Raw genomic sequence first — 21211 nt, forward strand, 5'->3', positions numbered from 1 at the left:
GCCCCTTCCAGAATTGAGAGGAGAGTATAGCAAAAATTTTGGGATCTTAGTATGTTTGCGCCTCCAACCTTGACAGAAGAGAACTTTATGGTCAAAAGAATTTTCAAGACATGGTTTAGTTTCTCCAGATCACTTACAAGGAAAGGAGAGCCAGTTAATCACACTCCATCTAAAACTGTTGGCTTCATGATTTAATAGTAATGAAAAAGGGTTTGCCAGCGCAGTGACCTCTCTCTCCTTGCTGAACGAGTTAGGGGTGGATAGTTGTGTGGTTGTTTCTTTTGTAGAATTTTGTGCCATCAGTGTTGTCACAGTCCCTGGGTAAACTGCCCCTTCTTGAGACCCTTTTCCAGTCCCGAGTACACCTTTTGAAGTGGCAGGTCCATGGTTCTAGTTTTTGGAGTGGGATCCTGTGAACAAACCATATCAAGTTACACCGAGTGGTTGCCAGCTGTGATACTTAGGAGGCCCAATGGACTTGATACGTGTGAGTGTTTTCCTTCAGGAGCCTATAGATGATGATGTTCAGTGACACAGAAATGGTTTCTTCAAAACAAAGGATGAAGTTTGCCAAAAGATACACAGCAGTAGAGAAACTAACTTAAAACGAGATACATATAAACATACTCTTACCTTAACTTGGCATTCCCCTTAAGCACCTAGGAAGACATAATTTAGTCTTTCTGCCATGGGTCCTCCTGCCTTCTCTTGGGCACCAAGTTACAGCCTGTTTGTTGCATGCATGATGTGGAAAAAGCTAATGTACTCAATGCTTTTTTTGTCCCTCTTCACAAACAAGGTCAGCTCCCAGACTGCTGCACTGGGCAGCACAGCATGGGGAAGAGATGGCCAGCCCTCTGTGGAGATAGAGGTGGTTAGGGACTATTTAGAAAAGCTGGACGAGCACAAGTCCATGGGGCCGGATGCACTGCATCCAAGAGTGCTAAAGGAGTTGGCAGATGTGATTGCAGAGCCATTGGCCATCATCTTTGAAAACTCATGGCGATCGGGGGAGGTCCCGGATGACTAGAAAAAAGCTAATTTAGTGCCCATCTTTAAAAAAAGGGAAGGAGGAGGATTTGGGGAACTACAGGCCAGTCAGCCTTACCTCGGTCCCTGGAAAAACCATGGAGCGGGTCCTCAAGGAATCAATTCTGAAGCACTTAGAGGAGAGGAAAGTGATCAGGAACAGTCAGCATGGATTCACCAAGGGCATCATCTAATTGCCTTCTATGACGAGATAACTGGCTCTGTGGATGAGGGGAAAGCAGTGGACGTGTTATTCCTTGACTTTAGCAAAGCTTTTGACACGGTCTCCCACAGTATCCTTGCCAGCAAGTTAAAGTAGTATGCACTGGATGAATGGACTATAAGGTGGATAGAAAGTTGGCTAGATTGTCGGACTCAACGGGTAGTGATCAATGGCTCCATGTCTAGTTGGCAGCCGGTATCAAGCGGAGTGCCCCAAGGGTCAGTCTTGGGGCTGGTTTTGTTCAATATCTTCATTAATGATCTGGAGGATGGCGTGGATTGCACCCTCAGCAAGTTTTCAGATGACACTAAACTGGGAGGAGAGGTAGATACGCTGGAGGGTAGGTATAGGATACAGAGGGACCTAGACAAATTAGAGGATTGGGCCAAAAGAAATCTGATGAGGTTCAACAAGGACAAGTGCAGAGTCCTGCACTTAGGATGGAAGAATCCCATGCACTGCTACAAACTAGGGACCGAATGGCTCGGCAGCAGTCCTGCAGAAAAGGACCTAGGGGTGACAGTGGATGAGATGCTGGATATGAGTCAACAGTGTGCCCTTGTTGCCAAGAAGGCCAATGGCATTTTGGGGTGTATAAATAGGGGCATTGCCAGCAGATCGAAGGACGTGATCGTTCCCCTCTATTCAACATTGGTGAGGCCTCATCTGGAGTACTGTGTCCAGTTTTGGGCCCCACACTACAAGAAGGATGTGAAAAAAATTAAAAAGTGTCCAGCGGAGGGCAACAAAAATGATTAGGGGACTGGAACACATGACTTATGAGGAGAGGCTGAGGGAACTGGGATTGTTTAGTCTGCAGAAGAGAAGAATGAGGTGGGATTTGATAGCTGCTTTCAACTACCTGAAAGAGGTTTCCAAAGAGGATGGATCTAGACTGTTCTCAGTGGTAGCAGATGACAGAACGAGGAGTAATGGTCTCAAGTTGCAGTGGGGGAGGTTTAGGTTGGATATTAGGAAAAACTTTTTCACTAGGAGGGTGGTGAAGCACTGGAATGCTTTACCAAGGGAGGTGGTGGAATCTCCTCTCTTAGAAGTTTTTAAGGTCAGGCTTGACAAAGCCCTGGCTGGGATGATTTAGTTTGGATTGGTCCTGCTTTGAGCAGGGGGTTGGACTAGGTGACCTCCTGAGGTCCCTTCCAACCCTGATATTCTATGATTCATGCCCCTATGTCTGTCACTCTTTTAACAGAATATGGTCTTTTGATCTCCAGATTCTCAACGATGGCAAAACAGCTGTGTCACTAGGATTGTATCTCAGGTGTGATCATAGCTAAAAACTTGACTGTTGTATACTCAGGTGTTTACTGGGACACTTTTTATATTTCCTGTTTGGTTTCTTTAACAACCCCTTTTGATCTAACTCTATGCATTCAAACAGGGTAATATCACACATACACAGAGGCATATATGTTTATAAAAACTAATATAAATATTTCCCAGTTTTCCACAAGAATCATGGATCTACATTTTCTTCAGTAGGAAATGCCTACTTTCTGACTGGAAAACAAGTTATAAAGTGTTGGCTTTGGGAATTATGGGACAGTATTGTGTTTAAAGTTGTCTTTATGAATGAAGAAAGTCTGGTTCTGCTGGGAATTCATTTCCTAAGTTTGACTAAAATTATGTTGTGCTTTGTACTTGATGCTAAATTATTCTTGCTATTGGAAGATGAGATGGCTAAATAACATGAGAACGGCCATACTGTGTTAGATCAATGGTCCATCTAGCCAAGTACCCTGTCTTCTGACAATGGCCAATGCCAGATGGTTCAGAGAGCATGTCTTTTGCTAGATACTCTTCAAATTCTTTTTTCACCTGCCTAATTATACTTTTACACTTGACTTGCCAGAGTTTATGCTCCTTTCTATTTTCCTCCGTACAATTTGGCTTCCAATTTTTAAAGGGCGCCTTTTTGGCTCTAACCGCTTCTTCTACTCTGTTTAGTTAGGGTGGCATTTTTTTTGGTCCTCTTACTATTTTTTTTCTTTAATTTGGGGTATAAATTTAATTTGAATCTTTAGTCTGGTGGTTTATATAAAGTGTCTACAGGTTGCAGGCATTTCAGTCTTGTGACTGTTCCTTTTAATTTCTGTTTAGCTTCGTCGTTTTTGTGTCGTTCCCCTTCTTTAAGTTAAATGCTACTGTGGTCGGCTTCTTTGGTATTTCCAACCCACAAGGATGTTAAATTTAATTATATTATGGTAGCAATTACCGAGTGGTTCAGCTTCATTCACCTTTTGAACCAGATCCTATGCTCCACTTAAAGCTAAATCAAGAATTGCCTGGCCTCTTATGGGTTCCAGGACTAGGTGCTCCAAGAAGTAGTCATTAATGGTGTCTAGAAATTTTATCTGTGCATTCTGTCCTGAGGTGATGTGTATATGGGGATAGTTGAAATCCCCCATTATTATTGAGTTTTCTATTTTTATAGCCTCTCTAATCTCCCGGAACATTTCACAATCACTGTTTTCATCTCGGTTAGGTGTTCAGGAGTATATTCCTACTGCTATATTGTTGTTGTTCAAGCTTGGAATTTCTGTCCATAGATATTCTGTGGAACAGTTTGATGTATTTATGATTTTTACTATATTTGACTCTATGCTTTCTTTCTTATATAGTGCAACTCCCCCACCAGCATGACCTGCTCTGTCATTCCTGTATATTTTGTATCCTGGAATTACTGTGTCCCATTGATTATCATCGCTCCATCAAGTTTTTGTAATGCCTATTCTATAAATATCCTCATTTAATATCAGACACTTAAGTTCACCAATCTTCTTACTTAGATTTCTAACCTAATGGCAGAAAGCATATCTGCTGTTTTATTGACTTGAAGAGGGGGAGATGCTGTGGAGCACACACCTTTTTAGTCCATTAGCATTGGAGTAGGAATTTCAAGGTGAACTCATTTATATGAATTCCCAGAACTACTTCTGTGTAATGTTATTAAAAGTTGTATTTTCTGATGCTATCAAAGGGTTAAAGTTCTTTAAATGATTCAACTGAAGATAGTTAGAACGTGTTGAGTTTAGAAAAAGTTCAGACTAACTGGCAGTATTCTAAGTAATTGTTACAGATCATCAAGCTGAATCATCTGGATTTATAATTTAGCATAATTTATTTCTAAAGCAAAGAGATACTCACATTTGTAAGTAAAATGTACGCAATATTTTCTAAGAGCAGAATACAGGTGTCTCATCATAGGCACATTTAACTTATGCGAATTCAACTATACGTGCTCGGCAAAAAAAAAAGAAAACTAACAAGATACCTGTAAATAGTGTGGGCACTTCTGCCCACCATTCCACTCATTGAGTGTATGCCCCGGAGTGAGCATGAGATGGAAGACATGAATCTGCTGTTCCCTCAGGCGGTCTCAGTTCCCGTGTGCCCCTCATAGTGTGAGCATCTTGCCGCGCTGAGTATGATTCTAGTGTTTAAAAATACGTATTTTTCGTACAACATGGCCCCTAAACGCAAGCCAACTACTTCATCTGGTGCTCAACCAAAGAAACGGCGAAGAAACGCTGGAGGAAAAACTGGCTGTGTTGGACTTATTGTGAGACAGTATGTCTGTCTCCAACGTGGCGTGTAAATATGGCCGCAACAAATCTAGTATCCATGCCGTCAAGATTTGAGAGAGAGAAATTCGTCAAGCTGTGGCATCAAGTAAGGTGACGAGCCAGGTGCGTGATAAGACTTTAGTGAAGACTGAAAAGGCATTAAACTTATGGCTGGAAGACATGAACTGTAAATGTGTGCCTATCAATGGCAACACGTTGCAAGAAAAGACTCTTAGCCTCTACGCGCTGTTCAAACCTCCCACCGAAGAGGGACAGGCTTCTGACGAGAAGGAATTCAAAGCCAGCCAAGGTTGGCTTAGTAGTTTTAGGAACCGCTTCAACCTCACAAACGTGCAGACTACTGGTGAAGCTGCATTTGCCAATGAAGAATGATTTAATTTCTGAATACAATCTCTCTATGGAACGAAGCCTCAAAATCACACGTCGTATTATGGACTATTTGAGACCGTATCAAGAAATGTTTGAGCAGCTCAAGAGACAACAGCGCCAGTTGCTGATCATGTTTTTCAAGGAAAAACAACCAACAGCAGATGAGTCTGCGCAATCAACTTCTCGAGCTGAACCAGAGCCAACCACTTCGTCTACGACTCGCTCTCCGTCTCCTGGATTGACATCAAGCCCTGATGACCCCCTGTAATTACCCCCTGTAATTAAAAATACAGTACTGTAAAATTATATTTTGCATATGTACTCTTTATTATATACTGTACATTACTGTATACATTATACATTTATACATTACTGTATAGGGTTGTATACACAAAACGATGTACAGTATACTGTACTTTATGGGCGATTCAAGGGATTTTCAGTGGTAATTTTGACTCTATGCGATTTTAGCCTTACGCACTAACTTTAGCACCTGACCCCCGCGTAAGATGCGACTCCACTGTATAGTAGCTATGCCCACTAACGAAATAAACCCTCAATCCTTGTGAATTGTATTTAAGGTTTCCTACATTATGATAAAAGGAGTAACTGTTTTTAGGCAAGCTTTTTCCCTTACAAACATAAGAATTTCTAAAACAGTAGTTGGATTACACCTTTATTATATAATTGGGTAGAAACAACTAGTTGAGAACATTTCCTGAAAGCAGGTGAGCAAACTTAAAGGTTAGAAATTGGACAGTACTTCGTAATATTAGTTTTTTTGGTTAATCATTACTAATTAAATCCTGGATTAATGCAAAACCAAGGGACCAGAATATGTTGCATACTATCAATCTTGCATTCAGTCGGCACTAAACAGACAGTGTAGTCTGCTGGAAAGCTGGGAATCTTAGTGAGGCAGGCCGTGAGACATCTGAAATCACATCATTCTGATTACTGTTGTTCTCCTTCATGTGTTTAGCATTGCCGATATGTGCTACGAAACTGTATGAAGTGAGTTGTATGGTGGATGCACTAACTTTTCACGAATAAGACTCTACTTGGATGATTAAGAGGGAATGCTATCCAGCAATAGTTTTCTTTGGCAGTGACCTAAGTGGCTGTTGAAAGTCATAATTTTATGTGGTAACTGGCAGCTCTTTGCTGAACTAACTGTATGCTTCTCCTTAACATGTTCACTCTTTGCTCATACATTCAGTGTCATAATCCATCTTAATTTGTTTTGTGTCCCATCAGATTACGTTCCAGTTGCGACATATTTTAAAGGCACGATGTGATCCCGTCCCAGCTGCTAACGGAGCAATACGCTTCCATTGTGACCCCACATTCTGGGCAAAGAATGTAGTCAATTTAGGTGAGAAAAAAACATATAAAGTGTTTCTGGGGATTGTATGGGGAGTTTTCAATGTATTACCAGCTGGTATGAAATAGAATTAAATATTTTATCTTTTTTGTAGTCAGACCCTAAGGCAGTCATGATGGAAACAGCTTTGGTCACTGAAGGAACACAAGTTGACACTGAGTAGAGTCAAGCATGAGGATTTATTACACACAGCACTGGCGGAGTGTCACTTCGCTTATTAGGCTCAGTGAGACACTGCTAAACAATTGATTACAATAGATTATATACGGTGTCAGTGGGTGGAAAGAAGCGATGGTGTGGGAGTTTCCGAGCCCCTGGATAGGTTCTAGCAGCAAGATGAAATTAGCACAATAAACCAATAGTCTAAAAGATTATATAATGGCTCCGCCCATAGCTCAGGTTAACATGTTTGCTAATACACAGGTATTATCCCTCAAAATTCTCCTCTTGCAATGTGTAAATTAAATCCTGATTTCAGGTCCATAGAAATGACTGTGGCTTTTTCCAGACAGGTTTGGCCCACAGGTACATTCCTGGAGGGTTTAAAGCAAAAAGAACAGTAAACAGTACACAGCAATGACTGTTTATGGTTACCCCTGCGTTTCTGCGAGCTGGGGTTGGCATCTGTGAGGGAGGATGCATCTGTGCAAGGGAGGATGCCATAACTCATGCTATCATGTTAGGCCTCTCCCTGAACTCTGGTTGGCATTTGGGGAGTATGTACCATTATCTTCTTCCTGCACCAGGAAGCAGACTTTAAGGCTCCTTTCAGTGAGTTGTGTGCCTGTAACTCCTGATAAGCCTCCCAGTTACTGCTCTCCACCTGGAGTTATGCTGTCTCATCTTATTTTATGTATAGTAGAAACAAAGAAAGTTGTCTCCTGTCTATCCCAGCTTTCTTAGCCATGTATTATCCATTGTTAACTAAGCCTCATGCCTCAGACCAAGCCATGGAATTTGGGCCTATGTGAAAGTTCTTAACAAAGACTGTGGTCAAGATCTTACATACATATTATTGGGATTTTGGCCCTTCAGTCACTTTGTATTCCATTTTAAGTATATGGTCACTGTAGCTGTTCACACTGATGCCTGGTGTCTTCTCTTCTTGGGCTGACCTTGCTTGCCTGTCCATTGATACAGGATCCCTCTTTTCCATGCAAGAGTAAGAGTCTGTCCAGTTTTGGTATGATTATCCCTTCCATCAAGATTTGCCTGCCATTTGGAGATTGAAATGCGCAAAACATTTGTGATGTGACATACTGTCTGATGGTGCCTGCTGGCTTCACTCTGTTTTCCTTTTACCAGCTGATGGAGAACCTCTTCTAATTGCTGAACCCAGACCTTTAGTTTGTAATTTTTAATAGACTTGTTCTGCAAACCTTTTCTTTTGGCAGGATTACCTAGTTTTAGATTAGGGTAAACTTGGTCAAAATAGTGAAGCCTAAATACATTTCTACTAAGTGGGTTCTCTACATTTCTGGTCTATTTATTTGCATATTTACCTGCCAAAGGGGCCTTATAAGGATGAACTCTTTGACCTTCTTAATTAGCTCTGTATCAGGAAGAATATTAGATTTAGTTTTATCCAATCACTAGATGTTTTACTGTGTTTAATATGGCTTGAGCCAGTTTAACTCTTAAGAGGACTGGATGACCCAGATAACCTAGTTGACTGGTTCCAAGCTAGCCCATTAATTAATTAATTAATTAATTAATACACAAAACTTTGTAAAGTAATTTTGGTCGCTACCCATACAAAACCACAAAGGCAAAAAAATGGAAAGTTAAGCTTCCTGCTAACATATAGCTTGTGGATGAAGCACTACAGGGTTGACACCTTACGACTACACCGCAGACCATGCACTGCAGCTGTAACTTTGCCCCATTTTCAGTCATTCTTCTAACTGCACCCAGTTGCTAGATTTTTTTCCCCAGCACTATTAGTTGTGGATGTTTGATGTGATGGTTGCGGTGAGAGAGAGTAGTTCAGTAAAGGCGTTATGTGTAAAAGGGTTTAAGAAAGGTTGGCACCCTTGAGGGGCTAGAGTTAATGTTGCAGTGCATGGCCTATGGGGACCATTAGTTGTGGTGGTAAGGTATCTGCTTGTGGATCAGAGTATGGGCTTATGTACTGGTAAATGGCTTAACTTTCTGAGTTGTCAGGTGTCGGGAGGTGGGTGTGGCAACACTAATTACTTACAAAAGTTTTTCTATGATTAATTTCCTAATTTATGCTGCTTTGGGGGTTGGCTTTAGAGCAGGTGGGCACAGGCCTGAGGGGCAGCAATTCAGCAAGCGTATTTATAGGTCCATGCAGCTGCTGATCATTCTCTGTTGTGGGACAAAATCTGACAGGACAATGTAGCTCTTCATGGCGAAGGTTTTGTGTGCACCCGCTACCCACACCCCCAGCCCCACATCAACCAACCAAGTTTGTATGTGCCCAGCCTCAGTCAGTCAGGTTTGTGTGCACAACAAATACACTGTTACAATGTGAAAAATTGGTAAAAGTTACCTGTAAAAAAACTTTTCCCCTTACACCAGTTCTCCTCAGGGGCTACCTGTCAGCCAGGTTTTGTGAAGATTAGTCATCAATTAAAAGGACTATCAAAGAAAATTTCATCCAGAGCCCAAATTCAGAGGGTTCCTATTAACACTTTATGAAGAGAAACTAAAGAAAGCTGCACAGAAAATTCAAAGAGCATAAAAACTAATCCTGTGTGAAATTCAACATTGATTAAAAAAAGCAGAAATTTATATCCCATTTTAAACTCACTTTAGAGCAGATCCCAAACTATTGAGTTACCATAAGATGCCTCCATACTATTCTTTAGACTGTGTGAACTGAGTTGGTAGAGTTCAGTACAGTTCATGGTGCATAAATTTCCACAATGTAAAAATTACTATCATATTGGTAAGGCCCTGCCAAATTCAAAGTCCGTTATGGTCAATTTCACAGCCGTAGGATTTGAAAACTGATAAATGTCTCTTCACATGTTTACATCTGAAATTTCACAGTGTTGTAACTGTGGGGGTCCCAACCCAAAAGGGGATGGGGGGAGGGGGTGTCGCAAAGCTGTTGTAGGGGGGTCACGGGATTGCCAGCCTCACTCCTGTGTTGCCTTCAGAGCTGGATTCTGAAGGAAGCAACTGCGGCACTTCTTGCAGTCGCAGGAGGTTTGTGGAGGTGGGTCTGAGCCCGCTCACGGCATGGACAAGTCCTGTCCCTCCCCATCCCAGCCAGAGCTAGGATCCCCCTGGCTGGGGCGCTCCTCAGTGCAAGGGGAGATCAGACCCATCTCCCCAAGCCGCCTCCAGCTGCAGGAACCGCTGGGGCTGCTGTCCAGTCGCAGAGCATCCTGCAACTGGGGGAGGCACCTGGAGGTGGGTCTGAGCTCCCCCCGAGAGTGGCTGTGCAGGGCACTCGTAGCAGCGGGGGAGATTGACGCATTTTCCATTGCCTAGAAATTGGTAGGGTCCTACATATTTGTTAGTTCTCAGCAGCAGCCAAGGATTTGAATGGACACAGAAGAATCTACTCTTGTATCTAGAGGCAATCTCTCCAAAGCAGAGCCAAGGCTTGGTCTACACTTGATAGTTATACCAATGCAGCTTTCAGGGGTTTCAGTTTTTTAGATATAGTTATATGGATACACGTCTGAGTGTAGATGGAGTTATAGCAGTATAAAAGAGGTGCCTTCTACCAATATAGTTATTCCCCTTCCTGCACAGGAATAGCTATTCTGGTATAAAGCACCTTTGTGCTGAGATAATTGTGCTCTCACTAGCAGGATTGTACTGGTATAGTTTGGTATAACTTTCTAGTGTAGACAAGTCCTAAGGCACAACAGATAGTGCCCATTCTGCCCAAAATGTACCTCTTCCCAAAATAAATGTTAAGACTTCAGTCTCAAAGTCTTTTACCAAGCCCCAGTCTGTTATAGAGGATATAATTGGGGGGGAAAAGTTTAGTGGTATAAATTTGTAGGTAACTTTATCTGACCTGCAGTTATTGTGGAGTGATGCTGCTTTATCCTGCTTTAGCGTAAGCACTACGCCAGCGGAGTAACAATACAAGCTCCGCCCTGGCTAGCCTGCATTTAGACTAGATCGGAGATACCTGCAGATGGCTGTTGAGGAATTTACATTTTAATTTAGACTTAAATTGCTTCCTTACTTTAATGTAAAATACTGAGGAAATTGAAGTAAAAAATTCAGAGATTTCTGTTTTGAATCTTTATCAGCCATTGAGTTAAAGTGGAAATTTTGTAGTTCACCAGCTTGCTTTTTCTCTCTTCCTTAGGTAACCTTGTGATTGAAAATAAACCAACCCCTAGCTACACTCCTAATGTAGTAGTTGGACAAGTTCCTCCAGGAACAAACCACATCAACAAAGCCCCTGGACAAATTAATCTAGCACAGCTGCGGCTCCAGCATATGCAACAGCAGGTGTATGCACAAAAACACCAGCAATTGCAACAAATGAGGATGGGACAACCAGCTGGGCCCCTTCCTAGGCAAGCAGGCCCTCAGATGTTGCAGCAACAGGCAAGTTTCCTGAATACCTTACCTTACATTGCAGTATAACGCTAAGACTTAACTCTGCTCCTCTCTGACATGAGCAGATACCTACTTATATTGTACAGAATTAAATTAAAATGTATGAGCAGTCTAGTCTCATGAAATTTGACATGCTTTATTTAAATAGGGCAATGACTGGCTTTTTCTAGAGATTATGGAAATCAGTAATTGCATCTACTTCTATGGAAAAAGATTTGCTTCTCGTTTTCTTGTTAACGGCAGGAATTTTTTAAAAAACCAAACTCTTGTAGCCTCCTAGGTTGATCAGCATGCAGACCATGCAGAGGGGTAACTTGAACTGTGGGGCTTTCCAAGCACACCAGATGAGAATGGCTCAGAATGCTGCTCGTATTCCAGGAATACCACGCCATAATGGACCACAGTACTCCATGATGCAGCCGCACCTTCAGAGACAAGTATGTACTATGCATACCTTTTTTGTGCCCCAGCATACTAACCTTTCATTTAAAAGCTTACTTAATTCACTGATCGCTATCTCCAGATTTGTCAGTTCTCCTATAGATAAGTGTGTGTGTAAATACATGAATGTAAAGATTCATGTATTTACACACACACACACACACACACACACACACACACTTTCTTATCTATAAGAAAGTGTAAAGATGTAAAGATTCATGCCAAAAGAAACCTGATGAGGTTCAATAAGGATAAGTGCAGGGTCCTGCACTTAGGACGGAAGAACCCAATGCACAGCTACAGACTAGGGACCGAATGGCTAGGCAGCAGTTCTGCGGAAAAGGACCTAGGGGTTACAGTGGACGAGAAGCTGGATATGAGTCAGCAGTGTGCCCTTGTTACCAAGAAGGGCCAATGGCATTTTGGGATGTATAAGTAGGGGCATAGTGAGCAGATCGAGGGACGTGATCGTTCCCCTCTATTCGACATTGGTGAGGCCTCATCTGGAGTACTGTGTCCAGTTTTGGGCCCCACACTACAAGAAGGATGTGGATAAATTGGAGAGAGTCCAGCGAAGGGCAACAAAAATGATTAGGGGTCTGGAACACATGACTTATGAGGAGAGGCTGAGGGAACTGGGATTGTTTAGTCTGCAGAAGAGAAGAATGAGGGGGGATTTGATAGCTGCTTTCAACTACCTGAAAGGGGGTTCCAAAGAGGATGGCTCTAGACTGTTCTCAATGGTAGCAGATGACAGAACGAGGAGTAATGGTCTCAAGTTGCAGTGGGGGAGGTTTAGATTGGATATTAGGAAAAACTTTTTCACTAGGAGGGTGGTGAAACACTGGAATGCGTTACCTAGGGAGGTGGTAGAATCTCCTTCCTTGGAAGTTTTTAAGGTCAGGCTTGACAAAGCCCTGGCTGGGATGATTTGATTGGGGATTGGTCCTGCTTCAAGCAGGGGGTTGGACTAGATGACCTCCTGAGGTCCCTTCCAACCCTGATATTCTGTGATTCTATGATATATTTCAGCTGTATGTGAACTACACTTGTGAGTGGCTAACCTTTTTCATGTCACGTGCTGGCTGATATTTCAAAGTTACATAAGTGTGAAAAATCTAATAATTTTCATTGTTTTCATTCTGCATTTTCATCAGCTAAGAAGCTGAACCACGAATGACTCGTTGCACTTTGTGGTGGCTGGGCAGCTGCTGAGTTTCTTTTTTCAAATTATTGCATGAATAAAAATGTCCATGATTTTTGTAAAACATTTTCTAAACTAAATGTTGGTCCTGAGCTACAATGGCTATGACACTATATATCTGCAAAAAAGTGATGCAGACCTTTGATAAACATTCAGAATAAAAATATCTGTAATAATGGGAGTTTGCTCAATTAGAAAAGCAGAAGGGAAGAATTTTTCAAAAACATAACCTGTTTATTAATGCTTTTAAAACAGCAGAACTATGAATATTGAGCAAATGCAGTTTCTGCTAAAGTCATCCCTGGATTAAAATGCTGCATTTCTAAGAAAATACACACACACACACCCCCAATGTGCAATGGTAAGGAACTAGACAGGAGGCCATGGGAAGTCCACACTGTACACCAGTATCTCTAGCGATTCAGAGTTGTTGGTTGTCTTTTTTTCCCCGTTCCATTCCAATGTTCAGTGCTGGTTGGTTGTTTACATTGCATTAGATTGTAATTTTCATACAGAAAAGGGACTGCATATTTCCTGCAAACATTGCTAAACTAGATTGAGACTAGCTGGTTGGGTGTCGGGGACCAGCATGTAGTTTAAAGTCCTATAATTTTGTACCCAAGGTGAATATTTTTTGCTGCCTTTAGCCCTAACGCAATAGTTGTCTATTTTTCCTGACTTTTCCAACAGCATTCTAACCCAGGGCATGCCGGGCCCTTTCCAGTTGTTTCAGTGCACAACACTACTATCAATCCAACTAGTCCTACGACAGCTACCATGGCAAATGCAAACCGTGGTCCAACAAGTCCGTCTGTTACAGCAATAGAACTTATTCCTTCAGTCACAAACCCAGAGAATCTACCTTCCTTGCCAGACATTCCACCCATACAGGTTAGTGCAGAAAATCCACTCATTCTGCTATAGATGAGGTGATCACTGACTTTCCTTCACGAAAATCTTTTTTTTTTCATGTTTTTTGTATTTGCACCATTACTTGAAGACTGTAATAAGGCTGTTATGTTTGAGATCATTCTAAGTAGTAAGAACCGGAATTTGAAGTCTCGTGTTGGATATACCAACTGTTGAACCATCCAGCACTGATCTACTCAGCTTTTAGATACAGCATACTAATGTTAAATTAGGCAGCGCTTTATGGAGTGATGTAATGCTTGATATAAAAAATTGACACCAAGGCACACTTGGAGTCACAAGAAAATGTCAGTCTCAGGTGGCTGTTTTCAGTTTCTTATGGCTTGTCTACACAGGAAAGTTATACTGGTATATTATGCTGGTATATAAACCAATAGTTATTTAAATGCCCAAAACCTGAATACAGAGCTAAGGTTGCTAGTGGTGCCTCATGTCTTTCCAGAATGTGCAGAGTAGCTAAAAACAAACTCTGAAAAGAAGGAAATATTGAGTTAAGATTGCATGGTGGGGGTTTATTTTAACTCTGTCATGTTTGAGCCAAGCCCTAACACACCAAAAAAACATACTCATCACTGTGCCCTCACAGATGCTAGAGAACATGTAACCATAGTATGTCCCCTTCAGCCATTCCATTACTGTGACAACAGACTGCCTGGAAACCCTCTTGCTTGAACAGACCCCTAATCTTGCTGCACATGTACGTTTCACTCTTTTAGGTATGTCAGTTTGGCACACACTGATGTGGAATTACAAACGTCACCATTAACTTTTTCGGTATTGCTTCCCCAATACTACCTGAGAGAGATCCTGAGCAACTGAGATCAGTTACGGGAGGATCATCGTTACAGTTTAAGTCCAGTTGTGTGCAAAAAAAAAAAAATAAGTAAAAGATCATTTTGTAAAATGCTGTTATGTTTTTGGGGGGCTGTCTCAGGATCCACTGGCTCAAATGACCCCAAACTTGGTCAGCTAATACTATCAAGCACCTCTGAGACAGAGCAAGCTTAAGACAGTGAGCACTTGGATTTTAGAGCACTTAGAATAGACCACCTTTAAACAGAAAGCAATGCTGAACCTTAACTATAGCAAAGCTGGTGCTCTAATACTGGTATAACTCCCCATGTGGTCACTCTCACTCCACTATGGGTGGCTTTTTTCAGTTTAGCTTAAACCCCTTTCAAAATGACCTAAACTACATAAAAAGGCACTCTTATAGAATGAGAGAAATGTAGGGCTTGAAGGGACTTCAACAGGTGATCTAGTCCTTCCCAATGCTGACATAGGATTTAATGTACCCCCGTGCAGGGGGATAAGCTATATTGGTATAACTATATCCATTTAAATTCCCGCCTTAGCTTACTTCAGAATAGCTTTTCCATATAGACAAGCCCTAATTTAACTAGAGCGTATTTTGCTATTGCTCATCAAATCAAGTAATTTACTTACCTAAAAGCATATCAGGAAACAGAGAAATGTGCAAATGCTCAAGGACACCTATGGCACATTTTTGAGGTGGTTAAATTGGTCTGCAGCGCTGAAGCTCATTATTGTTGAGCCACTGGAAAAGAAGAGCTCACTAGACTATGGCCTTGCAGTTTTAAACACATTTTATGGCCACCAAGATAGAAGAGTCTGGTGGTAGGATATACCATAACACAAGCTTAACTGCGTGACTTTGGGGTGTTTTTGAAAATGTAAAGTCTTGTATAAATGCTACGTGCACCTCTCTTTGTGTTAACCTCCAACAGATCTTTCTTCCTTTAGAGAGACAGGGTATGAAACTACTGTTTCCTAATTCATGACTGCTCTTATAAATGTTGGCTTTAGTCCGTGGTTCTCAAACTTTTGTACTGGTGACCCCTTTCGCACAGCAAGCCTCTGCATGAGACCCCCCCCTTATGAACTAAAAACAATTTTTTATATATTTAGCACCATTATAAATGCTAGAGACAAAGTGGGGTTTGGGGTAGAGGATGGCTGCTCGCAACCCCCCATGTAATAACCTCGTGACCCCCTGAGGGGTCCCGACTCCCAGTTTGAGAACGCTTGTCTTTAGTGAAACTCAGGGTGATGATAAAAAAAATACTCTTTTAGTCAAAATAGATTTTTATTTACATGTTACTAGGTTTTTTTATTTTATAGTTTTAAATTGTACTTGTTCTAATTTTCCTGTAAGTAAGAATTCAAATTTTACGTAGGTCTTTTTTTTTCTGTTGAAGTTTTCACACTTCATTATTGTGTCTGCTGAAAAAGAGAAGTCTAGTGTGTCATTAGCATCCTTATTGTGAGAACAACACAAACTCTTACAATATTGATAAGCAAATAGCTGGTGCTATATTTTTGTAAAATTCAAATAAGATAAATACTGGGAGGATAGCATTTTTTAAAAGCATTTATAATTTAATCATTATATATTTATAATCTGAAGTTGTAATATAAATTTTCTAATTGATTTTACAGTCTCAACCTGATTTAATCAAGGACCTAAAAAAAAGTCTAATGAATTATATCAGTCGATTTAAATTGCTCCACTATGGTGAAATGAGAGTTTCTTTCTTATATGGTGAAGACATTTAAGTGAATAATTGAAAGGCCAACTTAAATACCAGGCCCCCTAATATGCTTGCCAGTGAGTCTTGACTATTAAGACTAAAATTAAAGCATATCCGAGAATCACAAATTCTGGTACTGTTTTGATTAGGTTTTGTCCATTGTTCAGCGTTATCAGGTGTAAGAAAATTAACTTGCAAAGTGTTCTCTGAATGGAGGTTGTAATTCTTAGAAGATGAGGATTCAGAACATATTGTGAATCAATATTGCTTATCTTTATTAAGTGGTAGTAATTGTGTAAGTGTTTCCTCATAAGTACTGATGAGTTACACTGGTAGAAAACATTTTCAAATTTAAATTTGGTAAAACAGTTCAGCTAATCTAATATGCATGTATATTTACATGTGCATATAGATGAAAAACTGTTAATGGTTTAATCTCATTTGACTTCCCCAGCTCAAATTTGTTTTTGTTTGATTTGTTTTCAGCTGGAAGATGCTGGTTCAAGTAATTTAGATAACCTACTAAGTAGATATATCTCAGGCAGTCACCTACCCCCTCAGCCTACAAGCACCATGAATCCTTCCCCAGGACCCTCAGCCCTGTCTCCAGGATCATCAGGTAAGCGGGAATGAGGGTGGTAGGTATTTTTGATATTTTAGGCTTAAAATAATTGGCAAGTGATTTCCCCAATGTACAAGAAAGTAATATTCCTCTCCTTTTTTGGTACGTTCACCCAGAGGTTCTCTCAGCAATGTTTTTGGTGGCTTCAGAGTTTGGCCACCAACTCTTGCTGGTGGCCGCTCTGACAATTTTTCCTAAAATACTTAATTAACTTTAGGAAAAACAAACAAATATGCACATATACATGTCCAAATCATTGTAATTTATTGAAGTTGTTTTTTTTGCAGACTCAATAATAAAAAATAATGTACAGTTGTCTCTGTTCTTTACTGGACCTAAACAGAAACACAAATAAAGTGCTTTACATGTTTTGCTATTTTTAGTTTGTTTTTTTTTAAGACTTGCTATCTAGTAAATCTGCTACTGTGAAAAGTGATATTTGTATATTATCACTTTTCACAGCAGATTTACTTGGCCCCTGCAAGCTGGGGGACAAATTAAGCCAAAGGTGGGGAGGGAGGTGGAGAGGACCTGTGAGGGTGAGCCCGGGGCTGGAGCCTGAAACACTGCAGCTGGGGGAACGGAGCCTGCTGCCGCATGGCCGGAGCCACCACCCCAAGGCTGAAGCCAGAAGCCCAAGCCCAACTGCCCCTGGGGTGGTGGGGAACTCTCAATGGTTGCCTGCTGCTAGTGTTTGTGGCTCCAGAATGGGGCGGGGACCTGGCCCTGGTGGAGGGGCTGCTGCTTTGCTCCCCCCCCAGCCCCCCATCACCACCAAGCAGGCTGTGGCTGCAAGAAAAGCCCGTGGTGGCCACATTTGAGAAACACTCCGCTAGACTTTGGTCATGAACTTGCCTTTCCTTGTAAATCAGTCCATCTAGCACCCTACCCTTTTTTCCCCAAACGATGTTTTTATGGGAAGGAAGTGCCCAAAAGGGAACACAGTATTCCAGAGGCCCAGAGAGGGTCCAGCACGGTTCTGTGCTGTGACGTTAGACCTCTCAATGTTCCTCAAAAGTCCATTGGACCTTTTTGTTACCATATCACCTTGCAGACTTAGCTCTGAGTCCACAGTTCAGTTGGAATGATTTGACTTATGAAGCTCCAGGCCATTCCAGGTTTTGTGAAGGGAACTTACCGAATTTCATTAGATACCCTGCTTAGGGAGAGATCCAGAGTTACGTAAGGAGTTTGCTATTTGTGCAGTTCTTTTAGAAGTACATATAATTTTGAACCAAGCTTTTGTTCTGCATCTGAACAAATTACATTACTGAAATCACCTAACATTCCATAATGCAAATGGCTATTTCAGAAATACTGGACACAAGAAAAACAGGTTTCAGCAATTCCATACAGGTCTTTCCATCATTTAGTTCTTTCCCTGCAGCCTTCCAAGCTTACTTGGTCTGAATTGTGAGTTAGTGTATGCTTACAGTATAAATGTATTTTCTCTAAGCTCACATACAAAACGCATGCCGTGGGTCTACCTTTCTGCTGAGTTTATTTGCAATAGCCAACAATCCAGCTGTTTTAAAACAGATGAGTAGAAAGTTGGTCCTGAAACATGGGTTGAAAATAAGACTAAAACTTAAAACACAAGTGACAACTTTTGTTCAGAGACTAACATTTATTTGCAACATGTGGTGGTGATGACCAGATCAGGATAATTCACAGATGATAAAAAAGAGGCATTTAGGTCAAGAATATTGGTCTCTTTTATATTTGTATTAAATTAAGTAGTTACTGGGATTATAAATGAAAAGGCAATTGACAAACTAATGCAAACATGCCAGATTCTATATCAGATCTGCTTTTTTATGTTTGAGCCAAGGACTAAACTAGCAGTGGTTCTCAACCAGGGATACATGTACCCCTGGGAGTACACAGAGGTCTTCCAGGAGGTACATAAGTCATCTAGATATCTACCTAAAGTAACTCCTCGCTTAACATCGTCCCAGTTAACGTTGTTTCATTGTTACATCGCTGATCTGTTAGAGAACATATTCATTTAAAGTTGTGCAATGTTTGCTTAGAACGTTGTTTGGCTGTTGGGGGCTTGGAACCAGGGTGGGCTGGCAGCACCCCATCAGCTCCCCTCCACACACATACATACACACACACACCCCAGCACCTCCATCCACCGGCAGACCCGCAGATCAGCAACACCCCCTCCCGCCTGCAGCAATCGTCTGTTTCACGGTATTCAGGAGGCTGGGGGGGAGTGAGGGGCGGGCCTGGGGCAGAGCCAGGGTTTTAGCACCCCTCCCTCCCCCCCAGCACTTTGGAAAGAACAACAAGAGGAGCAGCCGGACAATCCACCCTCTTTCACCCTCTGACTGCACCACGTCAGCCAAACTTCACAATCAACACTGCTGAGTAGTTTAAAATTGTTTAGAACTTATACTGCATATGTATATGTCATCTTTTTGTCTGGCAAAAAAAATTTCCTTGGAACCTAACCCCCTTATTTACATTCATTCTTACGGGGGAAACTGGATTCGCTTAACATTGTTTCGCTTAGTCGTGTTTTTCAAGAACATAACTACAACGTTAAGTGAGGAGTTACTGTAGTTTTACAACAGGCTACATAAAAAGCCCTAGGGAATTCAGTACAATTTCATAAAATTTCATACAGACAGTGACTTGTTTATACTGCTTTATATACTATACACTGAAATGTAAATACAATGTTTACATTCCAATTGATTTATTTTATAATTACATGGTAAAAATGAAAGTCAGCAATTTTTCAGTAACGGTGTGCTGTGACACTTGGGATTTTTGTTTGATTTTGTAAGCAAGTAGTTTTTAAGTGAGGCGAAACTTTGGGTACGCAAGACAAATCAGGCTTCTGAAAGGGGTGCAGTAGTCTGGAAAGGTTGATAGCCAGTGGACTAAAGGATCACTGACTTGCATGAATCACTGACTTATTCCATTTAGCATCACTTTCAATTATGTTGTTGTAGAATACTAGTTACATGTAACCTACGGTAGATATTTATGAAAAGTGATTTATACTTTTTCAGGGTTATCCAATTCCCACACCCCCGTGAGGCCACCCAGCACCTCCAGCACAGGCAGCAGAGGCAGGTGAGTGTGTTCTTAGTTAACAGTGTGTGGCTGAAAAATCAAATGTAAAGAACACGTTAAAGTTTAAACTAAAATCAACAGCAAGTCACTATTAGCTACTGTTATAACTATGACCTCTTAATTGAAGTGAATGCATATACGAAAATAATTATTGAAAAATTATGTTGCCAGATGTCTGTCCTTATATTTTGTAAAATGTAGGCATCAGAAAATTCACAGTAATAGCTTTGGCTTTGAAACATTCACTTAAATTGTTTTAAACATGGAAATGTAGGACTGGAAGGGACCTGGAGAGGTCAAGTCCATGCTGCGCTGAGGAGGCAAAACCAAGTAAATCTAGATCATCCCTGACTAGTGTTTTGTCAGTTTCAATTGCAGCTAATCTTTCCATGTACTCTTGTCTTTCTAGCTGTGGTTCATCGGGCAGAACTGCTGAGAAGACTGGCATTAACTTCAAGTCTGACCACGTGAAAGTCAAGCAAGAGCCAGGGACAGAGGAAGAGATATGCAGTTTCTCAGGAGCAGTGAAGCAAGAAAAAACAGAGGATGGCAGGAGGAGTGCATGCATGGTAAAGTTGCCCTGTGCCCAATGGCATCTTTAAGAATTTGGAAATCCATAAAGGCATCTCACAGCCCTGGAGACAAAAGGGCAAGATACCAGCCCCTAGTAATGTCCCTGAACTCTGTTCTGTATGGGCCAGTTGGAGAGATGAGGGCATTTCAGTTTCCTTGATACCTCTGCTGAAACTGCAGCTAAGGCTGCCAACAGTGTTGATGGGTGTAGTGAGGTGGACATCAGTCTACTGGCAAAAAGACTAGGATTCCCACTTGTTTGATGCATGCCCCCATACCGACATCAGATTGTAGCAGTTTTGTTCGCTGCTGAGCTGAGCTGGATTTGATCTGGTATCTTGTGCAAGGCGTCCTATCCTACCAAGTGTTACATATGTTGCTGTCAGGTAATACAGCAGTGAAAGCGGTACAGTAGAAACAAATCGGAACTTAATCTCAAATTGGCATCTTACTTAGGACTTGATTCTGTCCTTTGGTATACATGCTGAACAGCTGATGCATCGAGCCAGAGGCAGGCTAGTCCCCCAGCTGGTGCTGTCTTTTGGATCTCAGTAAAACTGCCATCAAGGGTTTAGTATGTTTACCATTTTTAATCTCTAGCTAATAAAAGCTTCCGATAATTCACTGGC

At 41.4% G+C, this 21211-nt stretch overlaps 1 protein-coding gene across 1 annotated transcript in view; it reads left to right on the plus strand.

Moving 5' to 3' along the window:
• The window catches only part of TRIM33 (tripartite motif containing 33), a 79688-nt gene that overhangs the window by 47776 nt on the left and 10701 nt on the right, over positions 1–21211 (plus strand). Inside the window, exons 8-14 of the mRNA XM_074935870.1 lie at positions 6484–6601; positions 10914–11158; positions 11443–11607; positions 13506–13706; positions 16784–16916; positions 19946–20009; positions 20419–20578. Coding sequence (XP_074791971.1) covers positions 6484–6601; positions 10914–11158; positions 11443–11607; positions 13506–13706; positions 16784–16916; positions 19946–20009; positions 20419–20578 — 1086 coding nt within the window. The remainder of the gene's footprint in view (positions 1–6483; positions 6602–10913; positions 11159–11442; positions 11608–13505; positions 13707–16783; positions 16917–19945; positions 20010–20418; positions 20579–21211) is intronic.

This window comes from Natator depressus, chromosome 21, assembly GCF_965152275.1.
Source record: "Natator depressus isolate rNatDep1 chromosome 21, rNatDep2.hap1, whole genome shotgun sequence".
Taxonomy (NCBI): domain Eukaryota; kingdom Metazoa; phylum Chordata; order Testudines; family Cheloniidae; genus Natator; species Natator depressus.